Source organism: Lethenteron reissneri, chromosome 37 (genome assembly GCF_015708825.2).
Source record: "Lethenteron reissneri isolate LAM-NWPU_2019-01 chromosome 37, ASM1570882v1, whole genome shotgun sequence".
In the NCBI taxonomy this organism is placed as follows: domain Eukaryota; kingdom Metazoa; phylum Chordata; class Hyperoartia; order Petromyzontiformes; family Petromyzontidae; genus Lethenteron; species Lethenteron reissneri.
The window spans coordinates 12,803,283-12,821,959 of NC_083815.1; the positions used below are offsets into that span (position 1 = coordinate 12,803,283).

General features: G+C 45.9%; 1 protein-coding gene across 1 annotated transcript in view; it reads left to right on the forward strand.

The window, feature by feature from the left end:
- LOC133351441 (ferroxidase HEPHL1-like) overlaps positions 1-17,224 on the forward strand; it is a 48,988-nt gene extending 31,764 nt beyond the window's left edge. The window contains exons 13-19 of the mRNA XM_061566658.1: positions 2,909-3,048; positions 4,324-4,452; positions 6,270-6,376; positions 6,873-7,095; positions 11,210-11,349; positions 13,784-13,952; positions 16,393-17,224. Of these exons, the coding sequence (XP_061422642.1) occupies positions 2,909-3,048; positions 4,324-4,452; positions 6,270-6,376; positions 6,873-7,095; positions 11,210-11,349; positions 13,784-13,952; positions 16,393-16,544 (1,060 nt within the window). The 3' untranslated portion in view covers positions 16,545-17,224. The remainder of the gene's footprint in view (positions 1-2,908; positions 3,049-4,323; positions 4,453-6,269; positions 6,377-6,872; positions 7,096-11,209; positions 11,350-13,783; positions 13,953-16,392) is intronic.
- The last annotated feature ends 1,453 nt before the right edge of the window (positions 17,225-18,677 follow it).

Genomic DNA, 18,677 nt, shown 5'->3' on the forward strand with positions numbered 1-18,677 from the left:
CCACCATTTATGCACAGGAGCAGGCAGATTTATTTTGGTTGTGTCATGTAAATTTTATATATATATTTAAAAATGTAGATACTGGAGCAGCCCTGAAGTGCGACTTCTTTGCCCAGTACATGGGTCGGCCCTGAAGTACGACTTCTCGACCCGGGACGTAGACAGACGTCAGGATAAGTGTGTGTAGAGGGATGCTCGACATGTTAGTCTTCGCCTTCTCTCCACCTGACGGATGGGAGGCTGGCAGAGTGGTGTGGATCCCTGCCATCCATGCGGTGGTTGTGATTTCGGTTCGATTACCGGTGTTGGTTGTGCATCCAACGCGTTGGAATCTGTATATTTGTTGTTGTTAATTCCCCGTTTTCTATGCGGATCCCGAGGAGGGCTAGGTGTGCCGCGGGTCGTTTGTTCACGTGTCATTGCTTCACCTTTTTGTTGATTGATGCTTGTATATAGTGTAGAGTTGTACAGGTTGGTTATGGTTTTTATGGTTGCTTTCTTGTTCTCTTTTCTTTTCCTGTTGAGGCTCGCATATTTTTTTTTCTCTCTCTCCCTTTCGTTAATTTAAACTTTCTAATTATTGACAGCCGGGACGGCTGGAGGCTACGTAGAGGGGGGTAATGTAGTGACATAAGAAGGGAGGGGCTGCTGTAGGCTCTGGGTTCCCAGGTGGGTCCAGACGCGTAAGCCTCTGGGCGCCAGGCACTGGGTTCCCAGGGGGTCCAGACGCTTTTAAGCCTTTGGGCGCCAGGCGTTGGGTTCCCAGGCGCTTAAGCCTTTTTGGCGCCGCCAACGGGGGGGGGGGGGGGGCTGTGTGTGCTCTGTGGGATGTCTGGTGGCGCACACGGCCCCACCCCTCGTCGGACCAGGCATAAAAGGAGAGCTCCCTGGACGATCGGGGCCCAGTTGTAACTCAAGACCCAAGACCCACGACCAGCCATCTGAAGACCCTGGGATGCTGTGAGAGCCAGCGCTGGGACTCTGGAACTCCCGACGCTACGACCTTGTGAGGGCGAGTCCAGAGCGTAGCCAGAGTAGAGTATCTAGGCTGTGTACCTAGGCTGTGTACCTAGGCTGTAACAGAGTATCAGGACTGTTGGAGTGTTGTATTGTAATAAAGAAGTACATCTACAAGTGTCTCCGGAACCCGTTACACTTGCGTGCTTACGACCGTGCAAATCTTTCGGTCGTTTTTAAATCCTTTATATTAAGTTCGCTTGCTTGCTTGCGCGCTTACGACCGTGCAAATCTTTCGATCGTTTTTTATTTAAATCCTTTATATTAAGTTCGCTTGCTTGCTTGCGCGCTTACGACCGTGCAAATCTTTCGGTCGTTTTTTAACCCACTTCCCGTGATCCAATCGAGCTGACATTTTCCACACAGACTCGTTGTGCATGACAATTAATTTTCGTTTTAAAAAATGTGCAAAATTTTACACTTTTTAGGATTTTTTTTTATATTTAATTACCTAATGCTGCCAGGCAATCATCTGACCCATAGGTGGCAGCCATCTCAAGCCAGAGGACGAGAGGACTCTAGCCGCCATGCATATAAAGGATTTTAAAAACTTTGTTTTTTAAATCCTTTATATTAAGTTCACTTGCTTGCTTGTTTGTGTAATAAACCTTCTTGAGACGGCTTCCGGAATCAGTCCTTTTTATTTTCAACTTCCACAGTTACACTTTACACACACACTCTCCGTTGCTGGCAGACAACGGAGAGAGGGCAGACTTCCCGCCAAGTCCCCACCGCGCACGTGGCACCTAGAGCCCCCGTACGCGCGTGACTCCTGCTCTTCTCGTTCCCACGTCTGCTCACGACCGCTCTCTCTCTCTTAATTCCTTCGTCACGTGGTACCCCCCAGCCAATCCTTCATAGACAGCGTTGACGGTTCCCGATGGTTCCCTGTCAATCCCGGGACCACGCCTCTGATCCGGCTCCCCATTAGCTGAGGCCCCGATTGGCCAGGCCAATCACCCCTGCTAACATGCCATGATCACGCCGAGGCCATGCTCCCTGGCTCATCCCTTATTGGCTACAAAGCAGGACCGGCAAGCCAATCCTCACGTGAACCCTCTATGGCTGTTATTACACTTGTGCACTTACGACCGTGCAAATCTTTCGGTCGTTTTTTAACCCACTTCCCGTGATCCAATCGAGCTGACATTTTCCACACAGACTCGTTGTGCGTGACAATTAATTTTCGTGAAAAAATTTTAGCAAAATATTACACTTTTTAGGAATTTTTTTTTATATTTAATTACCAATTGCTTAATGCTGCCAGGCAATCATCTGACCCATAGGTGGCAGCCATCTCAAGCCAGAGGACGAGAGGACTCTAGCCGCCACACATATAAAGGATTTATAGTGAAAAACATTGTTTTTACGGGTTAATTTTTTCACATTGTGGTGAATGCACCTCCGATTAGGTGACACTGCCTGTGGTGAGGCAATGTCTGCTGTGCATGGTAGGGTGCCGTGGTGGCGAGACGTTAACGTCCTTGCCTGGTATGCAGGAGGTCGTGGGTTCGATCCCGACCTTGACGCCTGTGTGTTTTGCATGTCTCTCTCCCTGTGGTCACGTTGATTTTTATCTGAGTCTGTCCGGTTTTTCCCTCCACATTTAGAAGCATTAGTTTAGGATATTTGGCTGCTATAAAATTACACATGATTAGCCACTTCGTAGAGCTATAATGTGTGGCCAGGTCGCGTCTGATAAAGAGCTACATAAATCAGTAGGCCTTACCTGGTAAAATAAAAAAATAGCTTAGTTTGCTTGCATTTGCTTTATTCACAATATTGGATCAATTGCATGAGGTGTCCATGGTAACACATGGACACTTCATGCATCCGTTGTGCGAGAACTCATGTTAAGTAAACCCTGTGCTCACTGATGAATCTGTTTCAGCCCAGCAAATAAATTCCTCGGAAGTGGAGAGACCAGAATCGGAAGTAGATACAAGAAGGTCAGATTCGTGGAATACACCGATGACAGCTTCAAAAATCCGAAAGTGCGTACGGCTGAGGAAGAGCACCTGGCCGCACTAGGTAAAGTTATCCTCTGGGTAAATAAGCACAACACTGGAATATGTATAAACGTGAAGACACCCACAAGCCTCTTAACCCAGTATCATCATTTATTTTAATTGAAAAGCAATAGGCACCAAAGCAAGCTAACCTCATCCCAAATGTCGACCTCAGCATTGTAACGTCCCATGATCACATCCTCACTTAGACCCATACAGCATTCACTTGCATCCGTAAAGTCACTCAATCATTCGCCATCTGACTACACGACCAAACACATTTACGATCAGAAATACTTGGCTGGTGAAACCGCGTTCCGAAAACCTCCTAAATGGCATTCATTACATACAGCAATGCATTTCACACAGCATCGCCACCTCAGCCAGGGCGATCATTCTTCTCTGATCCTCGCTGTACATGTAAGAGACTCGATATGTCTGTCAGTCACTTGCTTGAGTCACTTTCATCGTACAGCACGGCCCGTTAGTGGCAGTGCGAAAGTGCGAAACACCAAGCACAATATATATTGTTGCCACATGGCAAGATGTTCACTACCTCGCCTGATATGCAGGTGGTCGTGGGTTAGATCCTAACCCTGACACCTGCATATTTGGAGTTGCACGTTCTCCCCATGGTCGCGTTATTCAACTCCACTTTTGGAATCAACATCACACGTTTAGAGTATTTCGCTGCTATATATTTCCACACGATCAGCCACTTTGTTGAGCTATCATTTGTGATGTCCAGGTCGCTTCTGAAAAAGAGCTACATAGCTCAGTGGGCCTTACCTAGTAACATAAAGAGAGCTCTTGCACATCATCAAGCTACCCATTCCCTTTCGAACATGTTCCGGACATGCTCGTGAAGAGCTAGTTTCGCGGATAATTATATTGGCCTATGTAAAACGAATGAACGTAAATAAGTACTTAAATTAGCTATTAAATACATGAAAATTATAATAATATATCTCGTCACTTTATATCATGACTTTATCTCTCATCACTTATCTTATCACTTTCTTTCTCTCTCTCCCTCGAAGCAGTAATCGTGTAGAGTTCCAGATGCAATTCGCAGACAGCCACAGTCGCGGATAGTAAGTTCGTGGATAACGAGGGAATACCGTCATCATTTCCTGTAACACTTTCGCATTACTCATATAAGGAAGGTGTCAGCTGGACCATCGTCAGATCCTCTGAACGGTTGATTGTAAAACGTATCAAGGTGAATGGAGAGGAGTTATAATATTATAAGAACGTTATGGTAACGTCCCGTGCCTCGTCGTCGAGCTGTGCGCAGGCCCGCTGCTGAAGGGGCAGGTCGGGGAGCTCTTGGTGGTGGTGCTGTGGAACACGGCTTCTCGTCCCTACTCCATCCACTCACACGGAGTCATCAGCGACGTTCCCGGGGGCCTCCCACTCAAGCCAGGTCACTACCCTTTCCGTATGCATGTGTACGTACGTGACGCAGTTGAGCAAACTAGACAACACGAGGTTACTCAATGAGGAGTTTTAGCAGCAAATAGCTTTCCTATGAGTACATCCTTTTTTTTGCGGGTGCTTTCCTGACACGTGTAAGCGCTCATTTATTAGCCGATAACACCTTGATATATCGAGGACCACAGAGCTTTGGCAAATGCTTGCATCAGCTCATCGCGTGGCTGCCTTCCTGCTCACCTGTGGTTCCTTGCGCCTCTAAGTCATTCTCTCTCTGTGAGATTGAGCGAAGACTGTGCGCGTTTGAAGTTGAAATGATATCGTCACATGTGACTATATGCAATGAAAGTCAACCTGGAAGAGTCAGGTATAATTGTATTGATAAACCTGATGGATCGCCTCTTCTTATAAGCTGTAACAGCTAATATTTTACAAGATGTTTTTTTTTGCCATCATTGAGATAGATCTATATATATTTTTAATCATTAATAATATAATAGTGTTTTTCATATGTACACATTTTATTTTAATTATGCTAGCGGCACCGTGTCATGAAACCATTCTGTACTGTCACAGGGCAGTGCGGCACCCCTCTTTTTATCCAACAAAGGCCCACGGAAGGAGCTATGACATAATCACTCCTGAGGTCCCTTCACGTGACCTCGTACTCACACTCGGGATGGCACCCTTTCCCACATGTCCTGCTGTGGAGATTTTCTGTCACGTGGAAGTCAAACATTTGTATTTGATTTTAGGGACTGGTATTTTGCAAATGAAGTAAAAACGAAATGTAACATGGCATTTGTTGTTGTCGTCATTGGTGCCCAGGCTGAGATCATAAACTCGCTGCCTCGACAATCTGGTTAAATCACAGGCGGCTACTGGAATTCGCACCGAGGATCTCTTCTTCCTCTTCTCCTTCTCTTCCTCCTCCTGCTTCCTCTTCTTCTTTCGTGCGGATGATGTAGATGCAGAGCAATAACTCACAATGTCACATTCAGGCGGTCAATCCAAGACAACCGCATCAGGAGCAGTGGCTCAGTGCCATCTTGATCCATGAGCCACCCTGCCACCTCGGGGAAGGGGAAATCTTTTGCGTTTTGATTGACTGACTTTCCGTGGGAAATGTTCTGCGATGTATGCCAAGTCTCAAACACGTACTGGAAGAGAAGAGCGGCGTTGAGTCGACTCTGTTTGTGCAGGCGCATCCCCCTGTGGCGATATGCTTTGGTGGGATTGCGCTGCTCAGTGGGAGCGTTCTGTAAACCGAATCGCGAACTCCTACAAAAAGGCTACGTGGGAAATTTCCATCATCTCAGTTTCCACCCTGGTGCATTCTGCCCCGACTCGTGCATTACAGCCTCAAACTCATTTTACCGAGTTGCAACCGACTCCTTCCTTGTGTTAAAATGGAGCCTCGATTTACGTTGTGCTGTGGTTACCTTCGGATTCGTCAACTTGTTGCTTTCCAATGTAAATTTGGATACCGTCTTCCCTCAAGAGTATGAAATGCAGCCGAAAATACCCTTCTCATCTCCCTGCTCCTAACTCTTACTCCGCTTCACTTTCCACATGTGTTTAGGTCATTGAAATATAATTGCAGTATATTTATACAATTTTTTTTTAAATCCAACATGTAATTCTAAGAGACATAGCATTGTGCAACATAACCTATGACGTTTTAAACATGGAAACTGTGGTCTTGTTGCCTGCGTACTATATATTGCCGTGCTTCTGCGAAACGCTGTGAGGTACTGTAATGGGTAAATAAATTAATGGACTGTTGCCGCCCTTATCTACCCAATGCAGGAGCAAGGAAAGCGTACAGGTGGCAAATCCCAGAGCGCTCCGGCCCTTCACAAGCTGACACAAACTGCATCACCTGGATATACTATTCTGCGGTGGACTTCGTCAGGGTGAGCGCTATACATCAGGAGGTCACATCATGTGACCACATTTATTATATATTTTCACCACTCCGGATTGTACGTTTAGAATCTCTCTTTTAAAGTGCGCAGGGGTGGAGTGGTGGCGTGGTGGTCAGGAATCAAACTTAGGTCGACGGTTGCGTAGTGCAACACGCGAACCGCAATGCCGTCACTCCACCCCATAGAAAGACATCGACCAAATTAGCCCTGGAGACTGAAAAGCAATCTAGAATGTCATTGTCCATAACCACGTGACTGCTTGTGTGTGTCTGTTTGTGTATGTCGCCGGGTGGTGGTGTCACACGCCTGTAGTCCAGCACTGTGGAGGCTAGGATTGGGCGATTGCAAAAATCTTGTCGAACACCTTTGCTGTGGGCCTCGAGGTGCCAATTTCTTATCAAGAGCGGGTGAATACTGTGCGGCATGTTACAAATTTAACAATGAGTGAAACAGTTTGTTTGGATGTATGTATGTATGTATGCAGGACCCCAACTCGGGGCTGGTGGGGCCACTGGTGGTGTGCCGCTCTGGGCTGCTTGACGACTCGGGCCGCCGTGACGATGTGGCCCACGAGTTTGCTCTCCTCTTTATGGTCTACAATGAGAACCTGTCCTGGTACCTGCGGGACAACATCGACAATTTCACGGGGAATCCCGGCGCTGTCGACGTTACCGACGAGGACTTTCGTGAGAGCAATCTCATGCACAGTAAGGAGGCGGCACTGTCGCATATAAAACAAGAGAAATAACATGGCACCCAACATTTATAACAAGTAGAATTGCAAGGGTCTGTAAAGATAAAAAGAGCAAATAGGACTGTGTAATGTGGACTTTTTTTGTATTAATTATCCATTAAACCCAAACATTATTAAATATCCGCTTGAGACCTCAGAGATCAAAAGTAACAATGGGAAATAAATAACGTAATTAAAGGAAATCCTGGTGCTAACGTGGCATGGCAATTGACTCACAAAAATCCCATCTCGTCAAAATCTCGGGGAGCTCTTCTCAAATACCTTCTCAGGTTTACAATAAATAAAGGAGCTCGTCGTTGGAAAGTAAACAGTCATTGTCGTATGGAGTGTTCTCCGCTGTAGGAATGTCGCATTTTACTGCACACTCAGGGCCAACCTTGCTCAGACAATTGTTTGCACTTGGAAATTCAGTATAAAGTTGAAATGAGACAGTAATTTCGAGGGATTTTTAGTGAGATTCCTGAAACAATCAAGAGACAGTGCCAGAGTTCGTGAAACAATTGTGGATCCAAATTTATGCAGAGGGGGTTCTTTCCCAATTTGTCCAGAAATTATTTATACAGAAACTTTACAGGTAAATCAATAATAAGGCTTTGTCCTCAATTCTCTGTTGCATTTGTTCAGTTTTGTTCACTCCACGAATAAAAAAAAAAGAAACTCTCCGGGAATTTCAGAGTGGTAAGGCGAACATAAAATCAGAGATGAATAACTAAGATGATAAATCTCGACTTAAAGCTTTCGTGACAGCAGGAATTCATGTTCTTGGGGTCTTTCGGTAAAGTCACTTAGATATGTTCAAAGAAATAACAAACAATAACAAATAAAATAATAAAAAACCATGACGTTTCGATCACAACACAATTGATCGGCATCAGGAGGAAAAAAAGAGGGGGTTAAAATGGGTGTAGCCCAAGGGTCATAAACGAAGTGGGTGGGGCTAGTGATGTTCATGTGAGAAATTAGCATGTTAATGTAAGATCGGAGAGCGTTCTCCACGACGAAAGGTGTGGAGGTGGCTATGTTAATGTGAGAGATTAGCATGTTAATGGTAAATCGCAAAGCAGCAACGTCGAGCTCGGCGAGCGAGGTGGCTATGTTAGTGTGAGAAATTTTACCTGTTAATGTAAAATCAGAGAGCCGAAAATAACAACTAACTAGATGACACGTTCGTCATCAGGCCACATGGTCGACCAGCTCTGAACCAGTTCCTCAACCACATCAATTCCATACACCCAGCCATTCAATTCACCATGGAGGTGGAAAAGGATGGCAAGTTACCATTCTTGGATGTTTTAATCGAAAGGAGACCAGATGACTCAATGGGACACTTTCTACAGGAAAGCCACCCATACGGATGCATATCTAAAACCTGACTCCCACCATCATCCTTCCCAGAAGAATTCCCTCATAAAAACTCTACACCATAGAGCTCGATGTATTTCCGACCATCATCACCTAGCCAGTGAACTGAAACACGTACACCAAGCTCTCAATATGCATGGATATTCAGAATACACAATCCGTAAAGCTATCACCCCAACCGTTGAGAAAGAACCATCTGAGGACCCAATCAAAACCATCACCTTGCCATACATAGCAGGGGTCACCAAAAATATCTCCAAAATCATGAGCAAACACAAGATCCAGGTTCGATTTAACACAGTCCATTAAATTCATGATCTGATCCCATCTGTGAAGGATGTGATCCCTGACATGCAATACCCCGGCGTCTACAAACGAAGCTGTATTTGCGGCAGCAGTTACATTGGGGAAACTAAGCGACATGTCTCGGACTGTGTTCGTGAACACAAGGCAGGTCTGAAACACGGTAGGACCAATACCTCGGCCGTGGCTGATCATTGTTTTAACGCTGTGGGCACACATGAAATTGATTTCTCGAAGACGAAAGTACTTTGCAAACCCACTGGCTATCAACAAAAAATAGTTCATGAAGCCATCCACATATACAGACACAACTTCAAACGAGAAGAAGGGTATAAACTGAGCAATCATTGGAAGGACGTTATCAGCCAGTTTGAGTCATAACTGGCTGTGATGTTCCCATCCTACCACCTTCCGATGTTAGTTGTTATTTTCGGCTCTCTGATTTTACATTAACAGGTTAAAATTACCACACTATCACAGCCACCTCGCTCACCGAGCTCGATGTTGTTGCTCTGCGATCTTTCATTAACATGCTAATTTCTCACATTAACATCACTAGCCCCGCCCACTAGTTTATGACCCTTGGGCGACACCCATTTTATACCTTTAAAACACGTTCCTTCGGAGTGGGCAGGTAGGAACTTGGTTGGACAGCGCATTCGTGCATGACAGACAGATAAATAATCCCTGGTGGGCAGTGTGGAACCTGCTGTTCCTACCTGTATGTATAAAAGTTAACTTGACTTTAGGTAGCCAGGCAGACAGCCCCGTTAACTATCGCCCCCCCCTCCCTTAGGCCCCTCCCCCCTTAGGCCCCTCCCCTGACCCCCTTTCCCATAGGCCCCTCCCCTGACCACCCCCCACCATATTCTCAGGCCCCTCCCCTGACCCCCATTCCCTTAGGCCCCTCCCCTGACCCCCCTTCTGTTAGGCCCCTCCCCTGAGCACCCCCCCCATATCCTTAGGCCCCTCCCCTGACCCCCCCTCCCTCAGGCCCCTCCGCTGACCCCCCCCTCAGGCCCCTCCCCTGAACCCCCCTCAGGCCCCTCCCCTGAACCCCCCCCCCTCAGGTCCCTCTCCTGACTCCCCCCTTCCTTAGGCCCCTCCCCTGACCCTCCTCCCTTAGGCACCTCCCCTCTCCGTACCCGGCAGTAAGTCTCCACCAATCAAAGAGCTGTTTGTAAGGTCTCCACCAATCAAAGAGCTGTGTGTATTATATATTTATTTATGCACGACAGACAGACAGTCAGACAGACAGACAGCTAAATAATCCCTGGTGGGCAGTGTGGAACATTGTTCCTCCCTGTAACATTCTGCCTCAGCAGCTTTCCCCCTCGTTTTTCCTCCTGATAACGATCGCTTGTGTTGTGATCGAAACGTCGTAGTTTTTTTGCTATTTTTGTTATTGTTTTGAACCTATCCACGTGACTTTAATGAAAGACCCAAATAATATCAAAACTAAGATAATGTTGGCGGTACACCGGTGGCCAGCAGTATGTATATTAAAAAAATGCAGTAATTATTATTTATTTGCCCGCGATTCGCAACCCCAGCCAGAAAATCTTGCGGGGTGCATTAAACTCAGTTCTCGTCATGTTGAAGCAGTCAGTAGACGAATGTTATGAGCACCCAACCTGATGATTGGCTCCGTGTTCCAAAGATAGATTTGACTTCGTGCCCTAAACTTGATCGGACGGTTCCTAAATTCATTTCCGGAATAATTTCTTGGTGGACGGTGGCATCAAATATTATGACTGGTGGTGTCACCACACGTTCGAATGCAAAGCAGCTGCTGAATCAAAGGCAATTACTGATGGAGCATCTCCAGCTCACTCAAGCCAACAAGCACCAACGTCAGACTGTTTTATGAGGACCGGTGTGTTATGCTGCACCGGTGTACCACCAATATGTCCATATCAATCCTGGTTTTTGTTAGTATTATTATAGGATACTAACTCAGCCACAATGGATAGGTGCTCCAGATTCGAATGCAACATTATTTTTCGAGTGTTGCAACCTATGTTATACAAAGCAATGCAAACAATATGTTGCTTGCGACATTATTCGCAAGCAACATTTCACTGTTGAACCTTGGCTTCAGAGAAAGTCGAATAAATGACGTGGGATCTGACGCTGCCTTAAAACGTTGTTTTACACAAGTTGAACGCATTCTCTTGTGGGGAATGGCGGCAGCCATTGTGGTGCTGATGTGATTGAGAAAAAAAGACCTCAAAACTTAAAGGAATTCAATTTATCAACGCCTTCAACAAGAACTATGTTTACGGTTTACCTCTGCAATTTTTTTACGCACTTGTATGACTTACATTTTATTTTATACACAGACCAATGTGATTCCAGTAACGTGTGTGTAAATAATACGAAGTTACTTGCTATCGTTTTAGGCATCAACGGCATGACTTTCGGTAATCTGAATGGGCTCAACATGGGGCTCAAGGAACGCGTGGACTGGTACTTGATGGGTCTGGGCGGAGAACTCGACATGCACACCATTCACTTCCATGGCCAGACATTCAGATACAAGGTTGGTTGGCGGTGGGCTTCTGTTTTATAATACAGCACTGTGTTAATATCAGTTCTCCTATCTTCACACATATATACATCTGAATGGGCTCAAGGCTCCAGTAAATCACGTGCATGTTTTTGTGGACACTCCCACTCTGAATCCCTCCCCTTTCCCCGCCTCCTGTGAAAACAAACTCTGCTCTGGTTTCTTCTTCCATCTCTATCCCTCTCTTCTCTGCCCTCTCGCCACCAACCTCCCCCCTTATTTCTCTTCTCCCCTTCCTGCACGGCGCTCCTTCTTTCTTCCTGCTCATCTTGAGCCTTGCCATTTGTGTCTGTCTTGGGACTTCTATCCCGGCATCCATTGCCTTTCCCAGTCAGCTTGCCCTGTCTGCCCTTTTGCACAACTTTCCTTCCAGGAACAATAACAAAAGCCATCCTCAACTCTGCCTGGTTATGTCTATCTTGCCTCCCCTTACTACCAATTCTTTCTCTTCTCTCTTCCCTTTCCAATTCCGTTTTCTTCCTCCAATACATTACATGCTTGACTCCCCTTACCGTGGTGTGTAGCCACGGGCAAAACTTTTATTCAGATAATTTTAAAAACTGCAATCTACCAACACACACAAAGAAATCACACTGCACCAATACTCTAAATTAAAGTTTATTAATGGCCCAAATACACCCTACTTGGAGGGGGAATATTTTGCAGGAAGGGCGTAGCCTGACTCCCTACGAACCCAGTCACGCAAGTGTTCTACCACGTACGTCGTAGCTGTATGCACGGCGTCGCACGGACGCTGCGAGAGTCGGAGAGAGAAGGACAAGCGGAAAAACTTCACCTATCACTGCCTCGTAGCAGCACTCGCTGGCATCACACAGATGCTGCGAGCGGCTCAAGGAGGCAGGACGGCAGGGAGTGGGCCTTGTCGGCCCGGAGGTTGGAGACAACTGACCTCATCGTCCCGGGGCTCCCACCTTTATTCTATAAACTTCAAAGGCCCAGGGGAACGTCGCGCCGCACAGCCAATCATGCGCCTACCTTTCGACTTTAAACTGGTGCTCCGCCCCTTACCTGGAGCGCTATTTTCCAATACGCCTCGACCTATTGTCTACCTGCCCGCTCTCGATCCCGCGGAATACACCTCCGCGGGGGGTCCAGGGCTTTCCCTCCCCCCTCCCCGTCTGTGCCACCCACAGGCAATTTCCCCCCTGGCTCCCCCCCCCCCCCCCCCCCCCGTGCTGTGAGCGTTCTCATTGAGGTTAGCCCGGTGAGTTTCTGTGCGCCCAAACAATATTAAGCCAATTTAGGGGCACCGCAATGTAACCTGTCCTGTGAGGGTCGGCCAATCTCCTGGCACCGGGAAACCCTGGGACTCTCCCTCGAGGGGCCCTTCGGATTAAAACCCGATGTGCCAGGCAACCCCCCCCCCCCCCCCCCACTGTCAGGACACTACGTGGGTGCGCTGCGTGCGGGTGTGTGTTTAGTGCAGGGACTGGGAGGGGATCGCGGCGTTTGCGGAGTTGCTCCGCAGTCGTGGCACCACAGGTGTGATGTAATTATCTTCATTGCCTGGTATGCAGGAGGTCTCAAGTTCGATCCCGAGCCTGAAGCATATATATTTGTAGTTTGCATGTTGTCCCCGTAGTCGCGTGGATTTTTTCTCCGGTTTTCCCCTCCACGTTTAGCAACATGCATTGAGATTATTTAGATTATGTTGCTGCTATGATTGTCCAAATAATAAGCGACTTTGTTGAGCTATCATTTGTGGCCAGGTCGGATTCTGAAAAATAAGTTAAATGCCTCGGTGGGCTTTGTCTGGTAGGGTGGGGATGGTTTAGTTTTATTTGTTTGTGTTTGGGTGATTTGTTTACCTTTCTTGTACTTTGCACTCGTATCGTGTTTTTTGTACTGTTTGTTGTTGTGACGTTCTTACCCGCACCTAATCTGTGTAAAAGAGCTTTATATCTCATCGTATTCCTCCAGTATACGGTAAATATTTTTATTCTGGTATACTCTCCATTATGTTTGAAAAATTACCATTTGTGCATCACATACTCAAAACATAAATACCTGTGTAATTAAAGTCGTACTCGTGTGTGTGTGCAGGTGGCAGGTGGTAGGTAAGGATGATGTCTCTGACGTGTACGACGTGTTTGTGGAGAGTGGTAGTGTAGCGATTAGCACGCTGCACTACAAACCCGGCGAGCCGAGTTCACGGCCACCACCAGTGACGATTGTCTGAAACGGTCTTGGGCCTCCCCTAGGTCGATTCAGCCTCAAATGAGTACTTGGTGCGTAAACATTACCACTGTGGAGACAAAGGCGGCCGGGCGTGGTGCTGGCATCCCACCCCCTCATGTGCCGTGTCCCCCTTCATAGATGTTCGCTAATAGCACTTGCCCCAACAGTATGTTAAGGCTATACGGGGGATCTTTGTCTTTGTTTGCAGGTGGCAGGTAAGGACACGGTGTCTGACGTGTACGACGTGTTTGCGGGGACCTTCGTCACAGTGGAGATGACGACGGACAACCCTGGCACGTGGCTTCTGCACTGCCACGTTCATGACCACATCGAGGCTGGCATGGTGGCATTTTTCCAGATCAAGACCAAACCCTTAGGTCTGGAGCCCCGTGCGATGTTCGCGTCAAACTGATTTGCCAACGAAATAGATGTCGTGGCTGTTTTAAAATTGGCGATCATCGATTGGTCGTCTCGTGGTGATGCAAGTTGGGAAATAGTGATATAAAAAAAAATAAGCCGAATACTGCAAAGCAACAATGTAACTTGTGTCAAAATCATAAACTTATTTCAGTTGATACATAATTATAATAACGTGTTTTTACAAAGTGAGAAATACTCTTTGGTTCTTTCGGTAAAGTCACATAGGTATAAAATTAAATAAATCACGATGTTTCGGGCGCAACACAAGCGTCCGTCATCAGGTTTGAAAACATGGTCTGCTGCTAATGCAGACTGTTTTAAAATGACGGACCGTTGTGTTGCCCCCGAAACGTCGTGATTCATTTTATTTTATACCTACACGACTTTACCAAAAGAACCAAAGAGTATGGATTCCTGCAATCACGAAAGCTTCAAATCAAAAGTGAGAGATGTTCATATTCATGCATTCATGGCTTGAATATAAATGCATTTGTGTGATTCACAATGTGAGTATAACGAGTCTTCTGATATCAACGTCCGGATTGCTATTTGTGCTGAAATTTTGATTCCCCCCTCCTTGTGGCACTACGCTCGTGCCTATGGAAAATATCAGCAGGAGCATGCCCCATGATTCATCCCAAAAGCAATCTACCAAGTACTGAATATATAAACCTATTCCACAGTGGACCATTCTACATGACAGAATGGTTCACTGCGGGTGACGGCGATGCTGGCAACAGCTTGTGCGGGCTGTGTTTCCACACACATCAATTTGACATTCAGTGGCGTAGCTATCACGTGTGCCAGGGGGTGCAACTGCACCAGAAAACCACAGGCCAGAAGGGCCCCGGGGCCTGGGGATGGAGAAGGCATTTAATCGATTGCTTACATCAAGGGAACCTTGCCAATCAACGTGACGCTACTTTCAGAATCTATCACGTGGGTGAGTTGCTGGAGAGAGTGTGTGCGTCGGAAGGTTGTGACGAGGATTGTACGCAATTATTGGTGTTATGTGGTTATTTGACCCCCTTGCAAAGTGGCGGAATTCCACGAGAAAATCCCTGCGTATGTTCTGCCCTTTGGACTGCCACAATCAAAGAGTAATTACTGCTTTGTGCATGTTGCGTAGAAGTGCCACAGTATATGGAGTGTTAGCACGCAGCTGTGCAACCCACAGCCACGTGCATAAATAATGCATGTAAATATATAAAATGCAAATGAATACATTTTACGCATACATATTGTGTATGTATATGTTATACATATATGTTTACATGCTGTGTATATATATACTGTATGCACGCAAAACTAGGATTGCCGAATTTTCCTTTTTCTCAATAATGGACGAACTAGCGTTGAATGTGGGGTCAGGTGGACTGGCCAGAGGAAAAACATACAAAGACACATTTTCACAAGAATGGTAAATCTAGATTTGAAGAGTAAGGATGGGAAATTTTGCAGCAAAAAAACGAATGCAATAAGAATTACAGCAAACCAACTGACAACATAATTTTTGAGTGTTTTACATGTGAATATATGCACGTGCATTTACATGTGTGTATGTGGTATATATGTGTGTGTATATATAAAGCATGTTTGTGCTGTGTATACACCTTGATTGTACACAGCAGACAAGCCAGGGATGGGAAGACCCCATCTCTGGCCGGGTTCATTTTGAATGCCACATTGGCAGGTTATTTCCCATCCAGGGTGAGGCTAAGGCAATTTGTGGCATTGCACTGCAGCTGTGATTTGAACTCTGTGCGGTAATATTTATTTAGTTTTATACCGCGTAGTTCATGCAGTAACATCTCACAATTAGGACAAGCTGGACGACAGCCAAGCTCTGCAGTCTTCTGCATATTAAGTTACTTTTTCAGAAATTGAATCAGTATTACTCGTGTGGGAGGAAATCGGAGCACTTGAAGAAAACGCACGTGTGCGAGGGGGAAATACTATATCCCATAGAGAAAGGACATGATATTACTCCATACTTTGCTGTGTCACTTTCGCCTGCCGAGTGAGGGTATGGCTCCTCCTTGATGCCCACGGTAAGGGACCTTCACATAATTTGTGCGAATAGCTCTTGATGCATCACCACGCCAAATTTCCCACCACTGGGAGAGTAGCAATGCTGCCAGTCAGCTTTGTGGTTAGAGTGGATATTTGATTAAGAGAGATGGGGTGGTATCCATGATTAAATTTGAACATTTAAATGTCTACTGTGGGCAGAGATTTCAGAACATCAACGTGTACAATGTTTTGGGATGTTAATTATGGATTATAATTGTGATACTGTACATTCACCACGGACATCCTGAGCGATTTATAAAGTCTAATATGTGTTTTACATTAAGAACGAATGAATCAAATTGACCGTCATTTATTGTGTTTCAGTAACCGCGAACCCTACGGAGAAGACCGCAATTGGACAACACTCCTCTGCCTCTTCTCACACCGGCTTATATTCCCTTGCGTTGAGCCAACTGTGCGTCAAACTCCTGGTGGCCTGTCACCTGCTACACATTTACGTCCACGAGACATCGTAGGTTTTCAAAGCAAATTTGGAAATATTCCTATCAGAGATAAATATCAACATTTTCTCCCAGACAAATCTGAACAAACCGATGACATTTCATAATGCTAGATAAGGCTCAATGTTTCCGTCCCAAGTGCAATTGTGTTGTACTATGTGCTGTAATCGCATAGTTATTATAAGGTGCATAATGTAATGTATGAAAACGGCGGAACGCATCTGAGATGGTGTACACTGAGGAGATAAAGCAGCGGCAAACGGCTCGTGTGCAGGTGATGGGTGCATTATCACATCGCGGAATCGTGAGAGATGGGGGCTCGGTGAAACATTCGTCCAACAATCGGTTGGAATTGGCTGTTGATGGTGATAACTGTCACAGGAAGGATGAGATAAAGTAGCCTATTGTGGTGCTGCTATGTGTAGCGTATGAGACTCGAATCAGTAAATGTGCCTTCGCGGTGTTATTGCTTTGGTCTTGGAGGTTTGTGTGCATCTAACGTAGACTACCTGCGAATTGTATTTTGTGCAAGAGAGTGAATTTCACGTGCTTGTGAAGGAACGTAAACGTATACTCGGTCTTCTAAGCGGGGAGAGGCGTGTGCGTTTTAACGGAGTACTGAAGGTGCGCCCTGAATTTGCGTTCACGTTTTTGTATTTGCAGACATTGTGAATGTGTAAAGCAAAGTGCTGCTCTTCTTGTCTCACAATGGAGCCTCTTGTGCAAAATGAAAATATTAAAAATCTGACAATAAAAAAATGTTTTGTTCATTATAGATTTGAAGTTTTCGTGACTGCAAGGATCCATACTCTGTTTTTTTCGGTAAAGTCACGCGTCGGCCAGGCACTGCACACGTGCACAAGCTCCCCTCCCCTGACATCACAAAATAATACAGATGGTTATCTATCGGCTTAACTCATGCTAATCCCGTGCACGACCGTCCACACTGCTTGCCACAGCCTCCTCCCGACCCCTTGACTCCTTCCCCCCCAACACCCTATATAAACACGTTGTCTCGTAATAACTCTCTTCAGACGCCTCAGTAATTTTGCTGGAGCAGTCAACACCTGATGACGGTTGCTTGTGTTGCTTCAGAAACGTCGTGATTTAATTTATTTGTTTTCATTTTTAATTTATTTTATATTTTTTACCGATGTGACTTTACCGAAAAAACCAAAGAGTATGTTTTGTTCATATTTTGTTTTATAAACACACCGAATGTCGTAGAATGGCTTTTTGTTTATTTACGTTTTCAGAGATAATCATAAAGGCATTTACGGAAATATGCATTTACGAGCAGAAGATAACTTGAAAACGACACGTACTGAAGCTGTAATAAACCCCAGCTTGAAGCCGCTGTTTTGACATATCCTATGTCCTCGTATTGTCATCCAATATCAATTCAATGTGTTTCCCTGTCTTGATTTATATGTCCTACGTCCTCCCACTTCTAGCTGCTGTTTGTCCACCCAACTCCTGGCCCCTGTTGCCATCCGACCTGGTCGGTCTTTGCCTCGCAACGTCCCACTGTGCCTGTCAACCCAACCACATGCTGATGACCCCACTTGTTGATCTTGGTCTCTACGGTCAATGCCGGTGTGTGCAAAGGTGGCTCCACGCCTACAAAGGTGGCAGGGGTCGTACTTTGTCAGTCTCCCCTCCATCTACCAGCGCCCACTTGCCCGCCTTCCTCCACCCAGACCATCGTTCGCACTACCTATAATTCGTCTCAGCCTCCTGAACTGCTGCTCCATCGCCAAAAAATATTTCCTCATCAACAACACCATCTCTGACCATCATATTGACACATTCTTCTCATTTTCACCAGGTCTGAATTTCCACTAGCCATCACAAGGTCCTTCACGCTCCCTGTGCAACTGAGTACATTGGGCAGTGGACGAAACATTAATCACAATGCCAATTTCACCATTAAACATCTCCAACTCTCAAGAGAGCCTTCAAACCATGGGTGGCAAGGCGAGGTTTAAAACAATTAAGTTTGATAAGTTTAAAATAAAAACTCCGATATCCTGAAGGGCCAGTTAGGGTGAGCTTTTGAGATTTATCATAAAAAGATGCCATTTTGGTTTTTGCAGGGAGCCTGACTGAAGTAACAGACTGCGGAAGGCCGGAGCCCGGAAATCAGAA